The 26,247-nt window shown below is 46.9% G+C and overlaps 1 protein-coding gene across 16 annotated transcripts in view; it reads right to left on the bottom strand.

Moving 5' to 3' along the window:
* The window catches only part of Agap1 (ArfGAP with GTPase domain, ankyrin repeat and PH domain 1), a 435,924-nt gene that overhangs the window by 217,258 nt on the left and 192,419 nt on the right, over positions 1-26,247 (bottom strand). For all 16 annotated transcript variants that reach the window (XM_085839355.1, XM_085839372.1, XM_029480713.2 and 13 more), the window contains 3 exons: positions 10,263-10,390; positions 8,895-9,050; positions 2,967-3,059 (listed from right to left, as the gene is read on the bottom strand). In XM_085839355.1, the coding sequence (XP_085695481.1) occupies positions 2,967-3,059; positions 8,895-9,050; positions 10,263-10,390 (377 nt within the window). The remainder of the gene's footprint in view (positions 1-2,966; positions 3,060-8,894; positions 9,051-10,262; positions 10,391-26,247) is intronic.

The raw sequence follows: 26,247 nt of genomic DNA, 5'->3' as shown, positions 1-26,247 counted from the left end.
TCTTGACTAGTCTCTACCACAATTCACTGAAGGCCAAGGACTCTCTTGCCTGTGAGAGAGGGACACAGACAGGGTGTGTAGTTGCAAATGAACACCAATGCTTTCCCCTGAGGACAGACCCACATTCCCTCAGCATTCCTGAGGGAACAAGTTGAAACAAGCTCAGCCTCAGACATACTTCACACAGTACAAGATACCTTCGTGTGAGGCAAAGGTTCTCATGTCCGATTTAACACATGTAAAACTTGGGGCTGAAGCAACGGCTTAGTGGTTAAGACCACTTAATGCTCTTGCAGAGGATCCAAGTTTGTTTTCCTACACACACATGTGGTGGCTTGCAGCGAGCTGGAACTCTAGTTCTGAGGATCCAATGCCTCCTTCTGGCCTCTGTGGGTACTGCATGTACATGGCGCTCATAAACTCACACAGGCACACACACAGAAAACAATCTTTAAAACTGTAACCTTTGCTTTAGAGGCCTCTTGTCACTGTGTAGTGGAGAAAGCACAGAAGTGAGGTGCCTAGCTGGCTAGTCCTGAATATTTCACCCTGTTTGCATTCAACTTAAGATCAAGATAACCTAATGGGCCCCACTCTGCTAGGGGTTAAACAGGACATAAGACACATAGGTAACAAGCTCTTATTGAAATGTCCATTTATTCAAGGAATCTACCTGTGGGTTTTCTAGAACATTCTAGGCAGGTACTGCCCCCTTCAGGCTTCGTCCTCCTAATCCTCATGTTTCCAAGAGGTCACCACAGCACAGTGAGGACAGCAAGGGGTGTAGCTCCTCTCAAATGATCCACACACCTTGAAAATTCGGGCATACACAGCGTGGAGCACTCTAACTGCCCAGACTACAAACAAGCTGCACTTACTCCACAGAAGGGGCAGGGCGCCTTCCTCTGACTGGGTACCTGGAATGCCACAGCCCCAAAGCCTGCACTGTGAATGGAATGCAAGCAGAACGTCTAGGGCTGGGAGATGCCTGAGCACAGATTACAGTGGGACCATGTGGGGCTGGGAGCAGACCAGGCCGGAGTTAGTCCCTGGCTCCTCACTGTCGACACCTAGTGGAGGAAATCCTAGGAGTCACAAGGAAACCACCATTTACATCTCAACAAGAGTACCACTGAACATTCAAGACAGAAAAGCTACCCAAGGGACCAAAGCACTCATCTTACACGAGTCAGTCACATCCAGGCTTTGCCAAATCAAAGTCCGGTTTGGGAAGCTGACCCTGTTCAAAGATGAGCAGGGAACAGATTAAGTGAGGCTCCAATTACACCAGGGCCTGGCGGGCTCCCCATGAGTTTCCTGCCGGGCCGGGAAGATGATGGACAAGGAGCAATCTTCTTCAGTGTCCAGCTCTAGTTAGTTCTTCACGTGAAAAAGAGCTACCCTACAGCAAACAACACTGCACAGAAATCACACACTAAAATGGCCTTCTGTAGAGTTAGGTTATAATAAATAATCAAAATGAGGAATCAGCTATGTACATGGCCCTCAGAAGTAATGAACCTGTTTATGAGGAAAACACCGCCCATCACCAGGAAGGCTTCTTGCCTTGTTTGTAAACACATGGAAGGTGAAAATTTTTCTTCACGGTGCTGTAAGCTGGCTCCTAACTTTGCCACCTAGTATGGGAAGGGTGGTCCTATGCAGAGGCATAGCAGCCTCGCCTGACACCTCTAGGTCCCCTTCCCCTGGGTCACAGGCTTACACGGCACTGTGGGCTTATGTGGCACACAGGTCACTCTGGTCTGCAGCACAGGGTGGAGGGCAGCAGTCTTGGCTTCTCAGCAATCCCCTGCGGCGGCTCTTCAGCTCTCTCATGTCTTCCATCTGAAATGCTCCGGCTCCTAACAAGGGCTGCAGCCATCAGCTGCAGACAGGTGAGCCTGCACCGCCTGCGTGAGCCCACTATACGTGGGTGAATACTCTTCCCTCCCTCAGGGCAACCAGAGCCCATGCGCATAGAGCAAGTGAAGCCGGGTGGAAGCTTTGGAAGAGGCGACGGATGCCCTAGATCGACCAGAACTTTGAATGGTCCACCAGTGTCACCCATGGAAGGCAGAGCTATGTCCTACCCACAGATTTCCTGCCCCCACCCAAACAGAAGAGAGTCTAAATCAATTGGCTTTCTTTATCAACCAAAAAGATGACATTTCGAGAGCCGCTGAGCTGGGTTGAACTCTTTATTCTTATCGTTTCGGAAATGAAGCGGCAAAAGACGTCACACGCGAATTCCAGTGTGTCTTGCTAGAGACGTGAAGTAATTTAGGACCTGGTTTCCAGGCTAATGAAAACCCATTTCAGGCTAGCAACATTGGCCAAAACAAATGCTTGAATTCAAGTCCTGTTGTGTAATGGGGAAGTTTAATTAAGGCCCCACATTACAGCTGTAAATGTTCCTGTGTATAATAAGGTCTAAATGAAACTGAACCTAATCAAAGTTACAATCCCTTCATTAGCAAATTACAAACAAGAGCGCACAGCTGACACGCCGGCTAGGATTATTACAACTAATTGCCTCGTTGTTACAGACCGGCCTGAAACAGTGTTCAGATGTCCGTCTGCAAGAGCAAATTAGGGCCACGTCAGGCTATTCCTGTGATCACAAGGGGTTCTTCTACAGCGATCTGATTTACCCCTGTCGCCTGGCGGCCAGCGGCCCAATCAAAGCCACGCTACAAAGGCAGCCTTTGAAGCCAGTGCAGCATGGAAACACACTCCATATGCAGGCGGGCAGACCGCACTTCATTAGAGCTGCTGTCGCATTTCCCTCTTCTTATTCTAATGATCCCATTTTAATACTCACAGGAACCCCTTCTAATTGATGTCAAGTGAGTGACTTCTACATTCATCAACAGAGCACATCAAACAAATCCTGGTGCTCCAGCCAGCAGCATCCCAGGCTGCACCGAGGTGTGTCTCCAGCGAGGCGGGGAAGGGGACAAGTGTACCTGTTTAATTGGGATGGCTCGCCCGCTCCCGATGCTGTCCGCACGGCTCTCCAGGCCTTTCTTCTCTTTGTCTGGGTCGCTCCCTTTCCTAGACTGCAAAGCAAAAAAAGTAAAGTTAGCATTTGGGCGAGGGTTGTGGCTGCCAGACGGGTCTTGCCCCTCTGTGCAGAGCTCCTGCCAACAGGATTGAGGACCGCCGCCCCCAGCAGTCCATAGGCTCTGACTCATCATTCCAAAGAGAATTCTCTAAACTTTCCCCCTGACTTTTCTACTGCAGAATTATCTTTTAATTCTTTTTTAAAGAGTTCAAAATGCAATTACTAGAAACCAATGGACCGTCCAGGAAAGCAACGCCCAACGAGAAAACACATTCTAGAGCTGCAGTGAGCATAGCTGAGGAGAGAGGGGCCCCTCGAAGGTTATCTGGAAGCCCCTCTACAGTACTGTGTGGATTAAATTAATGTCTGGATGATTTAAAAAGTCTATTAGCCACACAGCAGTGTGGCTCACTGGTGTACCCCCATGCGTCGTCTTAAGGGGCAAGCAATGCTTCCTTTTATTACTTCTGGCCGGTTAGAAAACTGACTTCAAAGTTAAAGCAGTCTACTGTGCAAGGGAAAGATAACAGAGGCAAAAACTGAAAATCTCTTTTTGACAAAATGTCAATATTCGGGGAGCAATGAGCAACGGTCTGTTTGCCAGGTTCCTGAGCCAATTATCTCGGAAGGATTGTTGACGCTACGTGAACTGCCCAGTGGCTGGGCTGGCAAGTGTCAGGAGGAGGGCACCTGGGGAACGAAAGCTGCAGGAGCGCCAGCCACCGTCCACGTCTCGTCGTCTGCTGGCATGAGCAAATGTAAGCACGGTGATTGTCTGACAGATTTATTTTATTATGAGAGAAAGATCTGAGACTCGTCCTCCTTAATAACAGTGCTGACAAGTGACAACTTCACTCCATTACTTTTCAATGGGAACATTACTCACGCAATATTGAAAATGGAGAAACATTTTCCTGTGCTTTTCAAATCTGAGATGATATATGAAACAGAGAGACTCGGTGGTGTCCAGTGCTGCTGGGAGCAGCTAATGAAATTCAGATTCGAAAGGATGTGGGATGAAACAGAGGACGCTTCTGAAACAGTATCCAAAAAGGCAAAGCTCTGAGATTTAATAAAAGCAAGGTCTGATGGGACAGCTTACTGCCAAAATTCTGATGCAAGACGGAGAGGAAGGTGCTTGTGATGGCAACTGGGCTTGGGCACCGCAAAGGCGCCGACTCTGCCCCCGGGCAGTGCATGTGAGGACGCACACTCTCAGCTGACCGCAGGAGCTTCTGCGTTTGTCCAGTGGCTCCCCAGTGCCTCATGCAGCTGCCCTCATCAGGGATCCCAGACACGTCACAGAAGCTCCCTCGCTGTTCACGCTTCGGTCTCTGGAAATGCGCAGCGGGAGTGCACACGGCCAACTCTTTCTCACCACAGGCTGGATTGTGGGCAGGTAGCACTTATGAGGTTTCTAATCAGAAAATTAAGTTCCAAAGCTTGTGGATGACAACATTTCGGAGAAATTCTGGATCAATAAAGAGTATTAAAGGCATTTTGGGAACTTTATCAGTTCTAAATACCTAAACTTGAAAATCCATCTTCATTATTCTCCATTAAGCAGAATAATTAACAAAACAAACATTTAAAAAAAATGAACATGTTCCTGGAGGCGGCGCATCTGTCCTTGGTTGCTGTTCTCGGAGCAGAATTCTGGATTCCACAGAAGCAAGAAGCAGCAGCCAGTGTTGTACGTAGCTCCAAATTCGTAAAGAAACAGAAGCCATGTTCCACACAATCATGTGCTCAGAAACAATTGAGACAGAAACTCAGGGTACTCACTGGATAAAAAATCCACAAACAATGATACAATTTTTTGTGGAAAGTGCCATAAAACTAAAGGAGAGCTCTGACGAGCTGCTGGGCAGAAGTGTTTGCCGCCTACAACATGCCGACCCAAGGACAGCTAAAGCGCAGACAATCCAGCAGGTAGGAGAAAGCCTGTGCCTCTGAACCCTGGGGAGGACTCCTTGCACTCCTGCCCAAATTGGGAGACTTCCGTGGTGCACAAACTGCTCCCCTGCTGCCCAAACTGCTCACTAGATGCTTCGTGCAGCTCTTGGTGCCTATTGCTATATCCAGCCTGTGCATTTATCAGAACCAGAGTTTATCACATCCACTGAGGGTGGGAGACTTCAGGCCACCACTTCAAGCTCAGAATGACTGCTGAGTACCAGACACTGAAGACAGAGGGAGGGAAGGAACGGATTATCTACTTCGTTTAAAAGATGGTTAACTCCCTATATGTGATAAACAAAGTCACAGAGGCAGCCAGTCCCTTGCACATTTGGCAGAGAATGGCTGCTGGCATCCCTGCCCATCAAACGGAGTCTGCTCCTTCACTTCCAGCCAGTAGGCAGGAGCAGATGGAACACACCGTGCCGGCTTCGGGACTCCTGTTCTCCGTCAGATACCAAGTGTCAATTCTTTTATACTATGGGTTTCATTGTCCCTTTTCTCCTGTGAGCTTCTCAGGGTAGGTCCAGGCTCTGTGTAATCTTTGGGCACTGGGAAGCCTGGCTCTGTTTAATGGTACCAGCATCCCATGAAAAGTTTTTATGTGGTTTTAAAAATGCCACATAAAGACGTAACTCTTTAAAAGCTTACAGAGAGATAAGCTAGCTTAACATGCCCAATGCAGACCACACATATCAACCCGCCCAGGTAAACGGCAATCCCTGGAACAGAGGCAGGGGAGTGGATAAGGGAGTTCAGCGTTTCACTAGAGGATGGCTGTGCTTTATGCGGCAGCAGCAGCTACAAACCGCTCCATCTCAGGATTATCACACAGAATACAAGTAGGGTTTTTTTTTAATTCTTATATATTTCAAAGTACTATTCCATAAAACATTCTAACCACATGTAAACCAGTCTGCTAAATGAACTGCCTCCCTAAAAACTGAGTATTTCTAAAGTAGGCACCCAATTGGGGGGGGGGGCAGTCATCTTCTAATCTTTCATTTCTCAAAGCAATGACCTTACATTAAAAAAAATTAACAAAACACAATACAATTTAAATTCTCATTGGTAAGACAAAATTGCCACTGCAAAGTAATGTATAATCTGCTACAACTGGAGTGATTTAGTTCATCTAATTTCATACAAAATGCATAGGATTTATTTGTTTAAAACTTGTACGTTTCCAAATAAAAACATGTCGAGAGCTGAAGATCTTATCCCTGCGTGGCGGCACACACCACTTTAAAAGACATGTGTGTATAGGTTGAGCACTACGTGCATACAGATGAGCTCCAGCCTTTTTAGAATGGGCTAATAGTTAAGTGGACAGAGCTCCCTGTCCAGCTACATTCTGGGCTGTGGGAAGAGCTAACTAAGATGGCATTCATCTAGCACAGCTAAATGACATATACACTTTAACCGTGTTAGACAGAAATCAACAGGAACGAAGACTCTAAAAAACTGGACATAGTTAAAGATAGAGACAGACTGTTACCCATTAAAATCTGGTTTCCTAATTGCTTGGATTTCAGAATTAATCCGCCTCCTTTTCATTGCCTGTATAACACTGACATCTAGTGGAGTCAATGTTTCTAAATTCTTTATTCAAAGTGTTCCCCACCACCTCCACCACCACTCTGCCCAATGCCCAAGCCAAGCCTGGGAGCAACCACCGTGCTGAGACCTTCAGGAGTTTCGGTGAGTTTATCGTGCAGTGCCACAACATAAAACCACAGCAGCACAAGATTCTTGCAGGACTCAGTTTCTGTTCCATGAACATTGCTGGGAAGACGGAGTTCAACTTTTTCAATGCTTTCCTCTCAGCGTGTCCTCTGACATTAAAGAGGCAGACGGCAAACACAGCCAGAGGCATCCTAAGACACCTCGGCGATGATGATGCAATTCAGAGGGAGCTTCAGTCACTGTGTTCTTAACAGCCCCTTGCACGCCCCTAGAAGGCCTGCAGCACTGTGGTTTCCTGGTCTCTTTTTTTTTTCTTCACTGTGTCCATTTCCTAGACATGAGTACAGTCAGGGCTTTGAAGAGCAACTATTAGCAAACCCATTTTCCTTTCTCCCTCCCTCATCCCCCCCCCCCCCATCAGATCTTATAATTAAGATCCACAGAAGGCAAGTGAGTTAGCACCACCCAGGTCCCATGGTCTTTGTGGATAGAGGGAACAGAGCCCCCCACCTCCCCCCCCCGCCACACACACACACACAACTAGTTCTGTTTAAAGTAGTATGTCCTGGCTTTTATAGGCCAGAAACCAAAGTGACTTTGCGCTGGCTGGTGCTAGACATCCTCTGTGTGGCCATCCCTGCAGCATGGGGACAGAAAGTTCTCATCCATCAATGAAACGTTACTTCCTTGGAGCCCAATGCCTCTAAAGACAGCTGAGGCAACTGGGTTTTATTTGGGGGGGGGGAATTGAGTCACAAATGAATGAGCAGCCTGTTTTGGGAAGTGACACCTCCTTAGCTCTGGACATCAGCTAGATGACTGTGACTGCTGGTGCTGTGTCTAAGAAACTTTATGGTGCACCACCACCTTTCACCTGTGCACTACTTGCACACGTCAGACCCTTGCCTGTACTGTGTAGAACCCAGAATGACATCTGCAGACCTACCCAGCAGTCCTACTGACTCTTTGCTGAACATCACTGGTGTCCATGTTCCAGACTTCAACAGCGGTGAGAATAACACACATACTACCACTCCGGCTCCTCTGCCCCTCTACAGTGTTCTCAAAAGATAGTCCCACTGCAGCCTAGCTACTCCTCCCAGATCAGAGAGGTTCAGTGATTTATCTAAGGTCAAACAGCGCTGCCTGTCGTGTCTGTCAGAGGGGTATGGTACAGGGCAGCAGAGGAAAAAGATAAGGTGGCTCAGAGGGGACCTGCTATCATCAGCAGGCTGAGCATGAGCAGCCTAAGCCTGAGGACAGCCAGACATGGTAGGAAAGAGGGAAGCACCCAAAGACCTGGCAGGTACCTACAGCATTATGTGAGCATCTTCAAATGAAGGCATCAGGGCAGACAATGAACTTCTAGCTACTCCAGGAGTCTTTAGGATGATAATGATAAGACAGAGGCCAAACGATTTGCACGGGCTTTAATCAAAGCTACTTTACAGAGCTGGCCAGGGAAAGACTTCCTGAAACCACACCAGAGTACCTCTGGGCTCAACTACAAAGCCATCCATGATTAACTGGTGATGTCTGCTGGACACAAGAAGCAGAAAACAGTTATGTTTGCCTTTTCTGTAGTTCAGGGAGCATCTGCACCCAACGGGTCAAAAAGCTTAGAAAGCTGCACGTTCCTGGCCCCACCTTAGACTCAGGTTCTAAATCAAAGTTCAGAGTTTCAATTCAGTATACTTCCTGGAGGGCTCTGAGGAAAGCCCAAGAGAAGCCCGTGACAGGAATCCCTAAAAACCCTGGAGAGAGAGAGATGGGGTTTGCTATACTCAAGGACAGGAGAGTCCTAGCCCATGCCTACCCCTGGGGTCAGTTCTTAGACCCGAACAGGTGAATAGGGCTATAGCTAAGGTCTCTCTGATTGGTCAGATGCAAATGGAAATTCTCCCCAAGACCTTCCCCATCTCTGTGTCAAACGCAAGTCCTTAGCGTGAGACCGTGAAGGTCCTGGGAGAGTAAAGACCGTGCACAATCTCCTCAGGATTCACACTCGCTCCCTGCTGGGAAATTCCCACTTTGTTTCTCACAATTTCCTCAGACTCCGAGAGAGTCGCTGCAACTCTCATTAGTTTAGCTTGGTTTCTGCTGACATCATGGGACCCTAGGATAGACGTGTGATTAGGATGCCAGTGGCATTGCAACCCTGTGGGTCCCCAGGACTGACACTCACTGTGAATAGGTTGGACCTGCGCTTGGACTGCTTCCGGACAGGCGTTGGAGTGTTGGCAGTGGGAGGGACGTCGATCCGAAGCTCTTTCTGGCTGGTGCTTGGGGTCGAAGGGACAGAGGATGAGTAGTCACTTAAACTCCCACCTCCGTTACTTGTCTGTAAAAATTAAAAACAAAAGCAATGCACTGTCAACGAGCCAGCATCAAAAACACCCATACAGGCTCACAGCAAGGGAAGTGGCAAGTGACATGAAGAAGCTCTCTTGTCATGAGACAAGGTGTCAGCTCCTTTACTGGGCACTAGCACCGAGTACCATTGGAAGCAAGAGTTACTTTGAGAAAAGGGAACTCAGGTCTCCATAACGGGGCTTGAAAATTTCTATTTCTTGAGAAAGGGCCTCATTCTGTTGCCTAAGGTGACCTAAACTCACTATGTAGGCCCCACTGGATTTGAACTTGAAGTAATCTTCCTGTCTCTAGACCACTGAGACTACAGGGGTCAGTACCAATGCAGTGAACTTTGGGGAAAAAAAAAAAGAAAACCAAACCTAGAAAAGAACCACAATATTTCTTTCTCTGAAAAACAAGGCACAGTTAAAATGGCCTTGTGGTCACTTCATTGTTCCTCCTGGGATGAGGAGGAAAAGGGCTCTCCAAACAACAAGCAGCCACTCTTACATGAACCTCAGAAATCAGAGGCCTGTCCTAACTGAAGACACCAGCGGTGGAGGGGTTCAGGTGTATGGCTGGCCCATCCTAGGGGATAAATGAACGAGGGCAGCGGCTTTCCGGGAACACTGGGTGTCTGGAATGGGACACTCACTCAAGGAGGACTGATCACAAAACAAGGACCAGCAAGTCACCAGCTCCTTAATGAGGCTCTGGGTGGATTCCTGTGACAAGTACTTTGCTTCCAAATTAATAATTTAGTGAAGCATTGTTGGGGGATATTACCAGCTTCTACAGGACCTAAAGGAGATGGTGGTCTACGCTTAAGTGTGTTCCTGAGCCGGTAAGATTTACTCACAACTGTTGCCGCCATAAACCTATCAAGAGCAGAGCCAGTGATTTCAATCAACAACAAAGACAGCAGCACACACCTGGCCCCACCCTGTGCCAGCACGCCTCATAACGCAGGCATTGTGCAGAGCGAGAGAACATTGAAGACTGACTCCCATAAAGCCCACTTGGCCACAGTAGCTTCTGAAGGAAATGGGAAGTCAATTACAGACATGCTGTTATTTACAAAGTTAAAAAAGAAAAAAGAAAAAAAAATGGATGACAGCTTTGGCACGGCTGTGCACCCTCCCTGCCCCAAGTCCTCCTTGACGCCCGCTCACTGCCTCACCTCCCGCATCACCTCCAGTACCTGGCTGATGTGTACCGCGGACACTTGGGCAGAACACACAGACGAGTGGCTTGGAGAGTTGGGTAAGGACTTGCAGGGGCCTATGGATAGCTGCTGCTTCTTCCTTGTGGCAACAATCTTCTGGGCAACTAGTAGACACAGAGACAGGAGACATCAAGGTGAGGCTGCCGGCCGTGTATGAGACGAACAACAGGGACCTCTGATGATCCCTGATCCTGCCATTTCATCTTCTACCAGAGTTTCATCTGGACTCCTGACTAGCAGGATAAACATGACATTTCCCAGGGTGATCATGGCCCACAAACAAGCCCTGGCCAATCAGACCAGAGCACAAGCAAGCCCTAGCCAATCAGACCAGAGCACAAGCAAGCCCTAGCCAAATGAACCAGGACACAAGCAAGCCCTGGCCAATGGGATGAGAATAGGAAGCTCATTTGGCTCTCAGGACCTGTCCTCAGGTGAGAGCTTCTCTTGGTCCCTTTCTTCTTTGTCTTTTTGCTTGTTCTCTTTGAAATGGACAGGTGAGACTCTGGTGCCAGCAGCCACCAGGACCATTAGGTGTCTTAAGAAAGAAAACTACACCAGTAAGATACGGTGCAAAACAGACCAGTCCTGACTCCTGGGAGGGCCTCAGCCTGCCTACTTGGACCACCTCAGGGGACTCAAATGTGTAGCAAGAGGTACATGGCCACCACGGATTATCCTCATCACGAACAGTATGCAGTTATTTGATGTGAGAGTAACCCCCCAAAAAGGAAAATCAAACAGAAACCCTTTGAAAGTTTCTGGAAAGAATGACCTGTAACACACTTGTAGAATTATATACCCAAACAAGAGTAATTTCATCAAGGACTCTTTATCTTTTCTTTTTAATTCTAACATACTACCACAGACACTAGAAGTTTATCTTAATCAATACAAATATAAATTCAACCAGCCATAACTTCTCTCAGCAAATAGGCTTGCTGATAAAGCATATTGAATTTAACTGCAAGGAAAATCAACGATTAGAAAGCTATTCTCGCACCAATAGGTGTCCCAGCTCCAGTAGCAACCATGTGGAGGCATTTCTCTGGGGAGGAACTGGGGTCAAGCCTGGAGCTTCCCAGTCCTTGCTCTGTGCACACTGTTGCGGCTCTGGAGGCACTCTGCCCCTCTAGGACTCATGGTTACAACAAACAGACCACGCAGCGTTCACAGACAATCTCACTTCCTGATGAACACAACTTTAAGCAGAAACTGGTGTGTCCACAGCTCATGGCTTCTGTGCAAAGGAATGCTAGTGTTAAATGTGACTATGTGGAAATTCAATCTATAAAAAATGGTTCCCAGAGACGAAGCAGTCGCTTCATCAGTCATGGCCCACCTCCAAAAGGCTTCTCATCACCCTGAAAGGATGATATCAATTAATTTATCTTCCCGCCACGTATTGATCATAACCTTCATCAGCTAATCATGTTTAAATTACAGAGGAATTTCGTGGCACTCCGTCATTTCAAAGCCATTGGTGTATTGATCAGGTACCGTTGAAAATGTGTATTAGACAATCTTAAGAAAAATCATTACGTGCACTCAAAAAGAAAAACCTAAGGTCAGTGTCCAAGAACTGCACGCTAACTGTCACATGGAGGTCCTGCAACTTCAACCCCCAAATTAACCCCAACTCCCAAGTGCCCGGTGCTGTGGTCTGGATGTAAACGGCCCTTTCATGCTCTGATGTTGGGGACTTGATACCCAGCTGGTGCTGCTGTGCAGGGAGGTTCATGAAGAGTTACAAGGTGGAGCCCTGTTGAAGGATATGGATTTTTTTTTAGCCTGGTCCCACTTCCTGCTCTGTATTCCTGCAGATGGAACATGATCAGCCAGCTTCCTGACCGCTAGTCCATCTTCATCGTCCTGCTGCTATGCCTTCCCTGCCCTATCCCCTCTGGAACTGTCAGTCAGGATAAACCCCCACTCCCCCATTTCTCTTTCAGTCAGGCCCTCTGTCACAGCAACAGAAAAGTAACGGATGCATCGGGTGATGACTAATCATTTGCAAAGGTAGGCTCAGATAACCAACGTTTTGTTTTACTCTCAGCCCGAGATCCACCAACCTGGACCCACGGTGACTTAAGCATGGACCTTAGAGGAGAGGCACAAAACAGCTCAATTGTGCACTCTCGACACCTGCGGTGAAGGTCTTCCACGAGGAGGGAAGGTTTAGGAAACAGACAAGTATGTCATGGAAACTCATTGTATGAAACTTCAAATGCAAATCCCTGCCATCCTTCTTAGAAGGCACTGGGAAAATATTCAAGAATAAAGAACACAGCTCAAAGCAAGGCCACAACGGGCAGCACAAAGTGTGGCTGCACAATACAGGTAAAAGCCTCTGCCCCCATGGTGACTGTCCCTCCAACCTTAATCATCAAAACATAGACTCATAGCATCAAACAGTTGGCAGCAGTTATTTTTACTAATCTTATTTCCTGTTTGACCTACATCCTCATTATTATTATTCTTTACACCTTCTAACTTACACCAATAAAGGAAAGAAAATGATTTTTAAATGTTTTGTTCTATGATGTTGTGAGTGCTTTGGAAAGACAAAACATAAGAGGATTCTGGGTAAGGGTGAATCAAATGAGAAAAGGGGAAGATGAAGAAGGGCTGTCCTTGTGTTGTAAGACACCTTGACACCCTTTTTGTCTAAGGAAAAATGAATATTAACTACGTAGTAACTTCCTGCTAGCAGCCACATATCCACTGATGGCGGCTGCTGCTTCCTGCAGTATACACCAAGGAGGAAACAGCATGCCTGGTGCCTCAGATGAAGCCTTTCCTAAGTACCGAGAATTCTCCAGGCAGGAACTATGCAGACGGTTACAGGACCACAACCACCATCATGGGACTATGTGGGAAACTGGGCAGGTCTGATCCCAGCAGGGCCACAGGAACCAAAGGCAGGCCCTGCCCCTGTGAAACTATAATTATTGCTGCTACTTGGAATAAAGTGGTTTACAACAATCAGATATAACCCTAGACATCGCTGGCTGGGTGATCTAATTCTCTTTGATTTTGCTAGCACCTTGGCCATTCAACAAACACAGTTACATATCTTACATCATCACTACACGCATGTAAACGTCTCATGTTTTGTACCAAGTACACAAACACCCAAGCCCAAAATGAACTTCTTTTTAAAATTATTGTTGAGATTTATCATTCATGCTTGGGGGGATTCTACCACGATGGGCTATGCTCCATCTAAAAGTGTCACCTAGGACAAGATGACCATTGCCCTTTACCACAGAATCCCAACACTTCCTCCTTGGGGTACTTGGTTCTTTAAAGTTGCTTCCTCTACAATGTAACTTTCTGCCTGGACTTGAACAGGGGTCAAAAGCTTTCTGCCTGGACTTGAATGGGGGGGGGGGGTACAATATCCAAATCTGGGTTAATATAATCCTTAAACTGAAACCTATATCCATTCTGCAACTAGTAAGAGCTACAACAAAAACAGTAACAAAAAAAACCAATATGGACTTACTTGCTTCTCCCAAAACTACTGTACATTTTCTACTTAACATGGAAGCATGAAAAACGTTGAGATGGACTGCTCTGCTTGACCCCTGTCAAACAACCCATCTTCTTCCAGACATCACTAGCTCATCCACACAAAAGATTCAGTCACCTTGGTCCTACCGGGAGAGTGAGACCTCTGCTCGCAGCCCTGTGACCATGCTACCGGCTGAAGGCTGAGCATGGTGGGAGAGCTATGACTTCACTCTATCTAGCAGATAAAGAGGTCCTAGTGGAAGCCAGGTGTGGGGCTCACTGGTCTTACAGAACCTGGAAGACTGAGGCAGGAGGAAAACTAATTCTAGGCCAGCCTGGACTATATAGATCTGATCTCAAATAAGCCAACAACAACCCCACATATATGAATATAAAAACCAGACAGAGGAGGACAGCAGCTCAGACCATGCCTGGAAAAGTCAGGCAGGACCTCCAGCCCAGCCTACACTGACCCAGGACAGGAGCTGGGGAATCCCCTGCTCTCCAGCCCTTTCTCTGTTTCTAAGGCATAAATAACTCTGGTGATTTAAATGAGATGTGTACCCCATAGTCTCAGGTGTTTGACACCTTAGTACCCAGGTGGTGGAGTTGCTTGGGAAAGAGGCTTAGAAGGCGTGCCTTGTTTGAGCACACCTTCAAGGCAGACTCTGAGAGTCTACAAGATTCATGCTGTTCTTTTCTCTTTCTGCTTTGTTGTGCTTGAGGTTCAAGATGTGAGCTCTCAGCTTCCTACTCCAGCTGCCATGCCTGTTGCTGCTTGTCACGACAGAAACATCTCTCTGGAACTGTAAGCCCAAATAAACTCTGCCTTCTATGACTAATATTAATATATATACAGTGACATAAACAAAGGAAGCTTGTTGCCAAGACAACAGTGTGTAAACCAAGCAGAGCATAGCCCCCCCCCCCCCCGCCCCCAACAGCCTCCTTCAAGTCTGTGTCCTTGTCTGTGGCCATCCCCACCCACAACTTCTGACCCCTATACCTTAGGAGCTGGTCTGGCTCTGTGACCTCGTGTGGTGCTTAGGGTCTCTGGTAGCTGCCTGCAAGTCAGACCACATGTTCCTACATGAGCCCTGGGCAGTTTCTGGTGTAGCTGGCTATCCTGTCCAGTCCTTTCTTTTCTAGGCTTCCAAAACACACAAGGTCCTTGGCCTCACCACCCCTCTGCCTGGAACTCAATTCATTTGTCGGCTTCTCACAAGGTGCTTCCAGGGCTCTGGTTCTCAGGCCTCTCAAAGCTCCAGATTCTCTTTCGGGGAGGAACCTGGACATTCATGCCTTAGTAACCATTCTCAATGCTGATGGCTCTCTGTTGAAAGAGCCTGTCCTGAGGCCTTCCTGTGTTCTAAAATGACAGGACCACAGTCAGTCCAACACCTGACTTCACTGTGCTGCCAGCCCAGAACCTCCTCTCTTTTCTCTGCAGTCCTAGTCTCCTGTGCAGCAGCCCCTGGCCCCACGCAGGAGTAGAGGAAACACAGAAAACCACTGGCCCAACCACCAGAGATGTTCCCAACCCATCTTCAGTCAACACCCTAACCAAGCTCTCAGCCTCCCATGGCTGATTAGAGATGAAGCCTAAAGGACCCCTAACTGGAGCCCAGGGCCCAAGCTGCAGGGTCATCTTCTCCAAGACAAATCAATTGTGATATTGAGATTATGACATTGTTCTGAATAGGTTTTCAATGACTCTGGCCACACAAACCTTATATAGGTTAAGGGTGGGTTTCTAAACTCCTGTGATAGCCCTACCTTAACACAAGTCTTGCCACCTCTTCTAGAACACCCAGAGATCTCAAATAAATTCCCACAAGGTTCTAGAGCAGCAGTTCTCAACCTGTGGGTTGCAACCCTCTTTGCTAAACCTTTCTCTCCAAAACTATTTACATTACAATTCATAGCAGCAGCAAAATTATGACTATGATAGCAATGAAAATTATTTAATAGCTGGGGCTAAGCACAACCTGAGGAACTGTATTAAAGGGTCACATCACTAGGAAGTCTGAGAACCGCTGCCCTAGAGGGAGCAGATGACGACCAAGGAGTGGGAAGAGCAGGAGCTATGAGCTGAGAATGACACACAGCCCTGCCATCAGTATACATCAGTATACAGACTAAAGTACTTAAGACCCATGGTTAGACCCAAGTGAAGACAGGATCTAAAAGGGAGCTGCTACGGGGAAAACAGTTGCGAATGCTAACCTAGAGTTGGAAGGTCCATTCTCAAGGTACTATTTTAGATAATTAACTATACTAATATTTATATAAAATAATAAAAATAGTATTTTCAATGTTTGTAACAGATGTGCTTATAAAGGCCAACAGCCACACGATGGACATGAGTTATACTGTACAGTGAGTACTTGAGATAGTCTTTCTTTGTAGCCCAGGCTGGCATCTTTTCAGCCATCCTCCTGCCTACATCTCCCAACTTCTGGGGTTACAAATATGCCAAGTCACCTCGCCCCAAAAATATTTTAAAAGCTTAGTCGCTTTGGATAGTAATCATTGCATGATTTGTGCTTCTCTCTTGTAAGTCAGCGCCAAAACAAGCCTATTACACCTTTCACCAAAAGGGCCTGGTGGAGAGCTATAAGGGGCTCACCTGGGGAACCCCCATAATTAACCAAAAAATGACTGCAGACTGTAAATCTTCCAGGGACAAATAGAAGATCCACTAATGTCTCCACTTTAAATTACAGGAGAGTGATCATTAAACTAGCTTATTAATTAAGGAGAAATTAATTACCAAGTTATCCATATAGCTCTGAATGTGTGACTTAGGAATGAAAAAAGAAAGAAAAATTTCTCACCACAAAAATGGCAAAGCAGTACATGTTGGAGGCATGTTCTGTCCACCAGCTGTTCATGCAGTGCCTAAGTTTTCAGGAAGGAGAAAGCTATGCCAGAACAGAACAAGAAGAAGGAGGAAACAGAGCAAGGCTGGGAAAAGCTCGGCTGCGAAGAGTGGAGGAGTCTGGGCTTCCCTCCCCCCAGCATGGCATAAACTGGTCAAGATGGTGCACAGCTGTAATTCTGGCATTAGGAAGTGGAAGTGAGGCTGTCAGATCATCCCTTGCTACTTGGCAAGCTGAAGGCCAGCCTGTTCTACATGAGACACTGCTTCAAAACCAAGCCAACAAAATGGGAGTCGTAGGAGAACGGAGAAGCAGAGGCAGCGCAGGCTCCCGAGTAGCTGAAGGTATTCCCAAGCCAGGAAACAGCAGTCTGCCATCTGAACACCCTGCTGGGATCCAGCCAAATTGTGAGGTCATCTAAACTATGTGGCAGAGGCTCTTGATGCATGCTTTAATGCTTACATGTGTCACCTCACACCCATGGGAATGAAGGAAGGGATGACTGACAGAGGGGTTCAGACAGAAGGCTTAGTACAGATGAGAGGAAGAGAAATGAGAATGGGAACTAGATACTCATTTTCAAGGCTTTGAAATGCAGAGTGTGTGGTTGCCAGCCTGCAGGCAACAAGGAACACCCCCAGTGGTTCTGAGGATAAGAACGCTGGGGTGGTTGCAGGACTCAGGTGTGCTGTGGGTGTGCTGGGGTGGCTCTGGGCTCCAGAGACTGGCTGGCTGGACACTCCCATGTCTGCTGTCAGTCTACCCTTCCTGTAGGGTAATGCCCACCAGGCTGGCTGTGTGGCAAGGGGAGAGGTGTCTCACAGAACAGTGACACTGTTGCTACCCCTAACAGTTTCTATTACACCATGGGATCCTTCTGTGGTCATGTGACTCTGCAAGGGAGTCCTACTGCCAGAACAGGCTTTAAGTCTCTGCTTGTCACCATTCAAACCTGCTCTCAGCTAGTCTCAAGTCTAGTTCCTTCCAACTATCCTGCATGACCACCAGCCCTTCTCATTCATAAACACTAGTTGGCCCAACTGCATCCATGTTCCCTAAAAACCTATCTCTAGCCCCTTAGGACAGTTTCCCAGCTAGAACAAATACTAAGGAAGAAGGTGACTTTTCCTGCAACTCTGCCCGGAATACTGAACAGGCATTGTGGACCTCTGGGCCTCTGCTTTTCCAAGTCTTGTCAGTGAAAGCCCTGTGAGAGGCTCTGAACAGAGAGCCACCACTGGGGTGCCCAGGCTACCAGCAAATCAAGGGAGGATGGATCGGTGGCCATGGCGAATGGAGACTCTATGGTGACTTACCTTCCTCCTGCGACCAAGATATCTACACACATCTGACTATGCCCATCTTTCCATCTGCCAGTACATGTATACCAATAAATTAGTGTGTGTTTATGTGTCTCAATCAATCAAGAAGGCTTGGTTTTCTTCATTTTTAATACTGGGATGAGACTCAAATTCCTAAACATGCCAGGTAAGGACACTACTGCTGAGCTAGCCCTCAGCCTCGACAATATTTCCATTACTCTCTTAAAAAAAAAAAAAGCCCTCTAATCTAAGACACGTTTAAAAAGCCACACTGTAATTTCTTCTGATAAGGCCTTTCAAGTTTTTCCTAAAGTAATGGTAGTCTGAACTCTTAATCTGAGATTCAGTTCTTGTCTGTATTCTTTTTATCTCGTTGTATTAAAACAAATTTATCTTCATTTATGTCGCAATTACCTATTAGGGTTGTTAATTTGCTGGAAATGAAGCTATTGTTTAATTGCTCCTATTAATCGGGAATTTAAATGCCGACTGTAATAAACAGTTACCTTCAGGACGGAGCAAAGTCAAGGCTGGGGACATTAATTTCAGAATTTTAGAACGAGGGGAAATTTCTGCATCCAGGGCCACTGGATTTCCTGTTCACAGATACAAGTGGAAGAATACTGAATACTCACAAGAGAGATTCATGGGGACAATACAGTCTATTTGCTCCTTTTTACATGTGTAACAAATTGTCATATAAAATAACTGATTGTGACAAAGGGATAGGAGAGCACGCTACAGGAAACACGCCCATCCCCCCCTTCTGAAGGCTCCTTAAAGTTTTATCTCAATGTAGGTAACTGGAAATGGGCATGTGTGGTCATCCTGAGCATCACTGTACCAGCGGGGATAGTACTGCAGACAGCCCACCTGGGTGCTAGCTGAAGAGGGACAAGGTAAGCATTCACTGCTCTGAAAATGAGCCTTGCCTAGCCATTTCCCAGCTGGGGACTGCCTTTGGCTGGTTCTGTCTCAGCCAAGATGGATGTGGATGGAGCTTCAGTGGGCAGAGCCCTGTACAGCACTCTTCTCCAACACTTGCCAGAAAAGGGTGCTTGCCAAGCAAACAGACTCATGGGTGTCCCTTAGGGTAACATCTCAGGCCCTAGTCTGTTCCCTGTGCAGAGAAAATAAGGTCTGCAGTCAGGGGCGCACTAAGATGCTGGTGGGTCCTCCAGCTGTCCCCCCAGTTGTCTTCCTCAGCATCTCGGTTGACTGACATCTGCACCCCCTTTTCTCACACAACCACCACACCCCTGAATGTCTGCAAATCCTAACTGGTTTTGTCAGGATTCTTCTCTAACCCTGGACTTTCAATCTCCCACGCCTTCTGCTTCCCTTAGCTTCCTCGGCTCAGTGAACCTTGGCTTTGGTCAGAAAGCTGCCCTTCTACCATACTGAGCAGCAGGGCCCGAATGACGCCCTTCCATGGGCTTTCACTGGTCTAAACTCAAGTGAGAGCACAGTCTTTCTAACCCTCCCATCCCAGTGGCGTCAGGACCAGGCCCCGGAAGACAGGTGACGCCTGCATGACTACCATTAACTCAGCCCCAATGATAATTCCCAGGAAGGTCCTTAGTCATGTTCATAGCCCTACAATGATTGTGGTGGTACTACTGTTCCCAGCATGCTCTTGGTTCAGAGATGCCTTGTTGACTCCAGAAGTCTCTTAGTAAGACTGTTGGTTCTAGAATGCATTTACTAATGCTGCTGGCCCTGAACGCTCCAGACTATATTCTTGATTAGTGTTCCAACAGAGCTCATGAGGCTGATGCCTGTTCCATGGTTAATATACATGGAGTCGGCCACTTCACTAGGCTGTGCCACACTCCTCACCTCACTCACTCACTGCTCCCCACACTGTACCACTGACTTGGTGCATGGACCACTGGGTACACTCAGGAGCAGTGGAGACTGCCAACTCACAGAGGCTGGCCACCAGCATGCTAAGTACACTTGACGACTTTCCAGTCCTAGCATCCTATGGAAGAGACCAGATCTAAGTCTTCAGGACTTTTGTTTCCTACAAACAACATTCAGCATCCCAAGCACCTCTGCTTCTTGGTACTTGTCTTGGAATTCAGTTCCTCCTGGCTTCCCTGCTTAGTGTTAGATAATATAAACAGTGCTGCAGAGTAGAGAAGCATGGGGATTGTGTGCACGAGGGAAACACTGAGAGTTTAGAGATAACTGCATAGAGAGCTATGACAAGCAGGAAATGTTTAGGCAGTCCCACCAAGCAAGTGACGGCAAGCACACAATAGGAAAGGTTTGGATGCTTTGCATAGCTTCTGTACACAGTATACTGACTGCACCAAGGGCTTGGGCAGTCCTGTGTGTCCAACTTCTAAGTCAGGATCAGGGAGGAAACAGACTTGAGAAGTTGATGTTTCTCAAAGTCAGGAGTCACATGACCCAGGCCAGCTCCACTCCCTATCACCAAGATAGACCTAGAGCTGGACCTCTGATAAGTCCAGCTTCTTCAACGATGCTTAAGGGAGACAAAACTAACACCTGCTGGGAAAAGCCACCCCAGAGAACCAGAAAAACTGACAAGCATGGAAGCGTGTGTCATGCACAGCACAGGAGAGGCCTTGCTAATACGAGGGATCCCTCCAGATGGTCACCTGGGGTGTTCTGCACTGAGGACCCCAAGGACAGAAGCTGACCACAGCTTCGCTCACCGCCTGGAGAGCATTCATTACTATCCCACATCACTTGGTGCAACGGCCAACAAAACACGTAGCCCAGCACAAACCATAGCCCCAGCACTCAGGAGGCTGAGGCAGGAGGATCAGGAGTTTAAGTCCAGTATGAGAGGCTGACCTTGTGGGGTGAGGGAGCAGGAGGCGAGGAAGGAGATGGGAGAGAAAAAGAATGGGCGAGTGAGAAGAGGAGGAGGCTGGGCTCAGGCAGCACACACAGCCTGCATTGGCCTCACATGAAGGGACACACGCAGGAGCTGAGCTGAAGATCCTCGGGAGAGCAAGCTGCGCGGCCTGGGCAAGCTACACTCATAGATATGGGGTTTCAGGGAGTGGAGCACACACCCACAGTGATTAGAAAACATGGAACACTTCAAGCACCACAATTAGACACTGGTGAAAAAAATCTGTTCAGAAGCCAGGAGATGATTAAGCTCCCATCTCACTTGTCCTCAAGTCGGATGCAAATCAGCACCTCCTGAGCCCAGGCAAGTGAATATCCCAATAAATTGGCAATACAATTCGGGTGGCAGGCAAGGAGCTAAAAGATAAATGGCTTAAACAAAGAGGGGGAAAATGAACCTGTCACTTCTCCTCAACTCAGCAAGCTGTCTCACACAGAAGCGATGATCCCCGAGCAGGGCTGCTCTGACACCCCGAAGTGGGGGGCTCAGGGGCTGGCTGGGAATCCTTCATTCTGCAGACTCCCAGCTCACCAGCCACAAGTCAGAAAAGACCAAACTGGTTACAAAATAACTAACACACTTTTATCAGTTACATCAAAGAAAGTTGGAAGGAAAGTATGAAGAGCCAGGCTGCCACAGGCAGCCAGCTGGAGATCAGAAAGCCAGTCCGGAGATGGCTGAGAAAGGACTGTGTGTGGGGTCAGGGGGGACAGCAACGAGGCAGAGGATGCGGGTGACCAGGTAAATGTCCCAAGCCAAGGCAATAGCTCAAGATTTAAAAGATGAAGACATCAAGGTCAATGGGAACCAGGAGGCAGGCAGAGCCCTGAATGAGGGCAGCTCAGGCGCTCCAGTGGTAGATGCTACCTCACAAACCTGGGAACCATTGAGGTTCGGTGCAAGCATCAGCTTTCCCTTTAGTGATTACTGTTGTCCCAGGCAAGGTTAAAGTTCAAATCCATCTCCAGTCTAAAGGTCGAGGTAAACGAAAGTCCTGGTGCCCCGAACAGTCTCCCACCTCCACACTAATCTTCAGAGAGCTTTAAACTGCTGAGGAGAACAGCCAGTGAGGTGGCTCAGCAGGTAAAGGTACCTGCCACCAAGCCCAGCAACCCGAGCCTGGTCCCCAGGGAGCACACCGGAGAAGGAGAGGGAGGACTCATACAAGCTGTCTGGCCTCGGGCCTCTACGTGCACACATGCTCTGAGGGAACAAGGCCTCTCCTCCTGCTCTTTCAGTCACGAGGCCTCGTCGGAAGGTCTGGGGGAACTGACAGTGACACACAGGTTGAATTATACAATGTATTATGATGTGATTAGAAAGAAGGATGAGGTGACAGAACGCATTCCCACTCGGTCTCCAGCTTGGCTCTGTGCATTAAGTCACTGCAGCCCCCTCCTCCAGTGCACAGGAACACACACACACACACACTCAATTATTATCAGTAGCCAGTACCACCCAGAGCCCTGCCTGTCCCAATGCTTCATGCAGGGTTGCTAACGGGGCAGGGTTGCTAACGGGGCATGTTTGCCTTTGGAGATGCTACAGGATTCTGGCCATGTGAATGCAATGAAGTCAAGAATTGCAAGACTGCTCAGTGGGTAAAGACACTGATGCCAAACTTGATGACCTCAGTTCAATCTCTGAAATCCACATGGTGGAAGAAGAAGACAGACTCCTGCAATCTGTCCTCTGAACAAGAGTACACGGTACACATATACACACACACACAAACACACACATGAATCCGTGTGCACACATGTGTATACACACACAGCAATAATCTTTATAAGTGACCAGGCCTATGATGAATGTCAAGAGCCCAGTATAATACATGATGTAAACTTCTACAAAAACAACATAAAAGCCTTAACAGTTCTTTTAAATGGACTGCAGCTGCCAAAGAGTTAAGTAGACAGTGGACAGAAACTTTCTAACATTTCTCTCCTTTAATGAGAAATTAAGTTTATCAACTGCCATTATAATTATGCACAGCACCTCGGGTAATTAAAAGGGATCTAAATCTAATTTTATTTACATTTAGAATACCTGAGGTCATCTCCGATCAAGACTTCACATTCGTGACTAATAATACTTCAGTGTTAATTAGAGCTCAGCAGAGAATGCTGATTGATTCTGAATCTGTAATCTGCAGTGATTTAGCAACATCGAGAGAGCTTTAGCACCTCTTCCTGGAACACAGAGGCTCACATGACTGACTGGCGTCCAGGACTTTCAGCTCAACAAAGTCTCAAAAGCAGCACAGATGCTGAACCGTGTACTTCAACTTGAGAGAAAAAAAAACAACCTCATATTGAATTATTCTTAGTATAGGATGGCTGTAGTAGTGTTATAAATGCATAACTACTATTGAATTGTCCCTAAAATGTTTATAGTACAAGTTTGTCTACTGCAATGAACATGCACTTCTGCCCAACCTAGACTTGATGGTAATGTGTTGTTATGCCTACTATACTGCACATCTATGCATCCATCCTTCATCCCGCATCCTTCTTGCCATCTCCCTCCCTCGATTGTATGATGTATTTCAAGCCTCGTGCAGGCTTCAGTTCACCCTCTAACATGTTACCAGCAGCCATAAACAAAAGGTTATGAAGAAGGCTGGAGAGATGGCTCAGCGGTTAAGAGCACTGACTGCTCTTCCAGAGGTCCTGAGTTCAATTCCCAGCAACCACATGGTGGCTCACAACCATCTGTAATGGAATCCAAAGCCCTCTTGGGTATCTGAAGATAGGTACAATATTCTCATACATGTAAAATATTTTTTTAATCAGTCAACCGATCTCTTCTCAAACTACTGTCTTTCTACTCAAAATCTTTCTTGATTTAATCTATCCTAAGGAAATATCACTTATCAACAAAGTAAAAACTACTGTTCTTGGTGACATTGGGGCTAAAACTCACAGGGTTCTACCACCACTGATTTTAAAAGTCTGTGGTGGTAGAGGTTAGGCCTAGAGACTTTCAGGCCAGGTTGTCACACTGCAACAAACATAAACACACACGCCAAGAACCCATGGGTCAGAAAACAGCATTGTCTCCTAGTTTAAAAGACTTAAAGCAAAAATAAAATAAAGTAAAGAGACAATTTGCTGACTGCAGGTGAAGAAAGCTGACACCATGTGATGCTTACACTACTTCCCAACACAAGCATGTGCACACAGAGAGAGAGAGAGACAGACAGACAGACACACATACACACAAAGAAACCGACACATGAACAAGTGCACAGGCAGTTGCTAGCCACTGGACATTGGTGCTGGGGGCAGTACCTGCTCCTAACTGTCCAGTCACTGCAGCCCACGACATTGTATATACAACAATACATTATTTACACATGAGCTTCTCCCGTGGGACTTCTGGGAATTCGTCTTGAACACAGGTGAGTTACTAAAGCTTGCTTGTGCTAGTTATTACCCAAATCCTTGGTGCTGCCTCCAACTCAGAGTGACAGAAAAGCAATGTTCTCCCCTCCTGAAAATGCTCAAAACAGGCCCATAGGTGAGACATGCTAAGTGAAAGGCAAATTACAACACGGAAATTTAAAGCGCCAAAGGACTGCACTGCCAAAAGAAGAGCAAATATTGGGCATCCAGTAGATTTTTTTTCCTTCCTCAAAAACACATGAAGAAAAGATGACAAAGGTACTGTGTGGCTTTGTTTCTAAAACAGATTTCTCTTTTCACAAAAAGTAAAAAAGGTAAGGACTATAAATATGTAGCGTAGCCCACACTTGTCCTCCTTCGAATACACTGAAATATTCATACAGCCACGCACTGAACCAAGGTCTACTGAAGCAGGGGCCACTCTGTCCCTGCAACTTCTCTGGAGGTCAGTGCTTTCAAAGACCAAATCCACAGTCAGCACGTACAACCCCAAGAGCCACCAGCAACACTAGGGCTCAGCGAAAGGGAGCCACAGACAGGACTGGCAGACAGACATTTCTTTAAGCCTCCCTGATCCATAAAAGTAAGCCAGAACTCTTTATGGACCTAAGACATTCCGCTGGAGGAGAAGGTGGCTTATTCCCCCGGAGCAAATTGCTAGAGAGATGAAAATTGCTCTTTCGGTATTTTTCACTTGCTTGTACTGGCCATGTAACGGTGAGGGCCTTACCCTCGCCAGGCCACGGAAGCAATGGACAGAGTCTGGCTTGTCAAAGCCTCCATATGCCTAAGACAAAGCCAACTGGAGAGGAGTCGGCAGCCAATGAAACCAGGCCTTCCTCTGGGAGCACAGCTGAACATCCAATAAAGACGCAGGTCTTCCTGCGTGCCTTCATGAGCATCTAACTGTCATAACATCTATAATTCAGCATAGAAAAGGCACCGCAGAGCATTCATTATCAATCTCACAAAACATATAAGGCTCCTCTGCACCTCAATCATTTGCTAACAGTTACAATAAGATTATATTAAAAATTTAAACTGCCCTACTTAAGCAATTTCCCTTCAAACGTCCATTTCCAGGGAATGAGTCCGAGGGACATGAATGTCGAACCCTTGCTCAGATTTATCGCGCTGGAGAATATTTCTCCAGATATCACTTTGAAGAGTGAAGTCTAATGACTTTAGTTTTATTACTTTTTAAGCACTTAATGGGAAAATTTAGACATTTTCACAAGACTGAGCTTCAACCCAAATGGTACCTTTAAAAAATGACAGGCAGAGGCAGGTCTGTGAGATTACTACAGACGTGCCCAGGTTAGAGCAATCCTGAGGTTTTAAGGCAGTGACTAATACAGCAGGCTTGCCTCTGCCATTATCACTGTGAGCTCCCCTACCAGCCCCGCTTTTCTTTTTAAACTGTCTTAAATAATAACCCAGAGAATGTTTAGCAAAGACTAGCTGCAGAGAATTTTTATCATTATACATGTAAAGATTTAAAGCCATTAAAAAACCCCACAGTATTTAATCTTTTCCCTTACACTCATAAACCACCTTCCATGGGGAAGTTACAGGGCAAACACCATCATTATCTCAGTGCCATTACCCGAGCCCTGGTCAGTACGGGTTGCTTCTACCACCAGCCATCGTGCCAGCAGGAAGACCACCTTTGAAACGTGGAGAAACAAATATGGAAGTTTCTTTTCACCCCAACTCATTTCCCCAAACTTCCCCAAGCACAGCTGTGATCAGTCAGACTTCAATTAAAGCCCAGGCAGTGGTCCTATCAATCACGAAGGACGATAAATTTCTTATCTTTCTCATTAGCTCCCCCGTCACACAGCTTAAATATAAACATACCTTGCAACAGGACTGTAAATCACTCAGCCCGTGGTGACTCTGCCCAGCAGTGCAAGAGGCAGGGATGATTTGAGCAAAATC

The sequence above is a fragment of the Mus caroli genome, unplaced genomic scaffold (genome assembly GCF_978045245.1).
Source record: "Mus caroli unplaced genomic scaffold, Mus_caroli_1 scaffold_1, whole genome shotgun sequence".
Lineage (NCBI taxonomy): Eukaryota > Metazoa > Chordata > Mammalia > Rodentia > Muridae > Mus > Mus caroli.
This window is presented reverse-complemented; position numbering and strand designations above follow the sequence as displayed.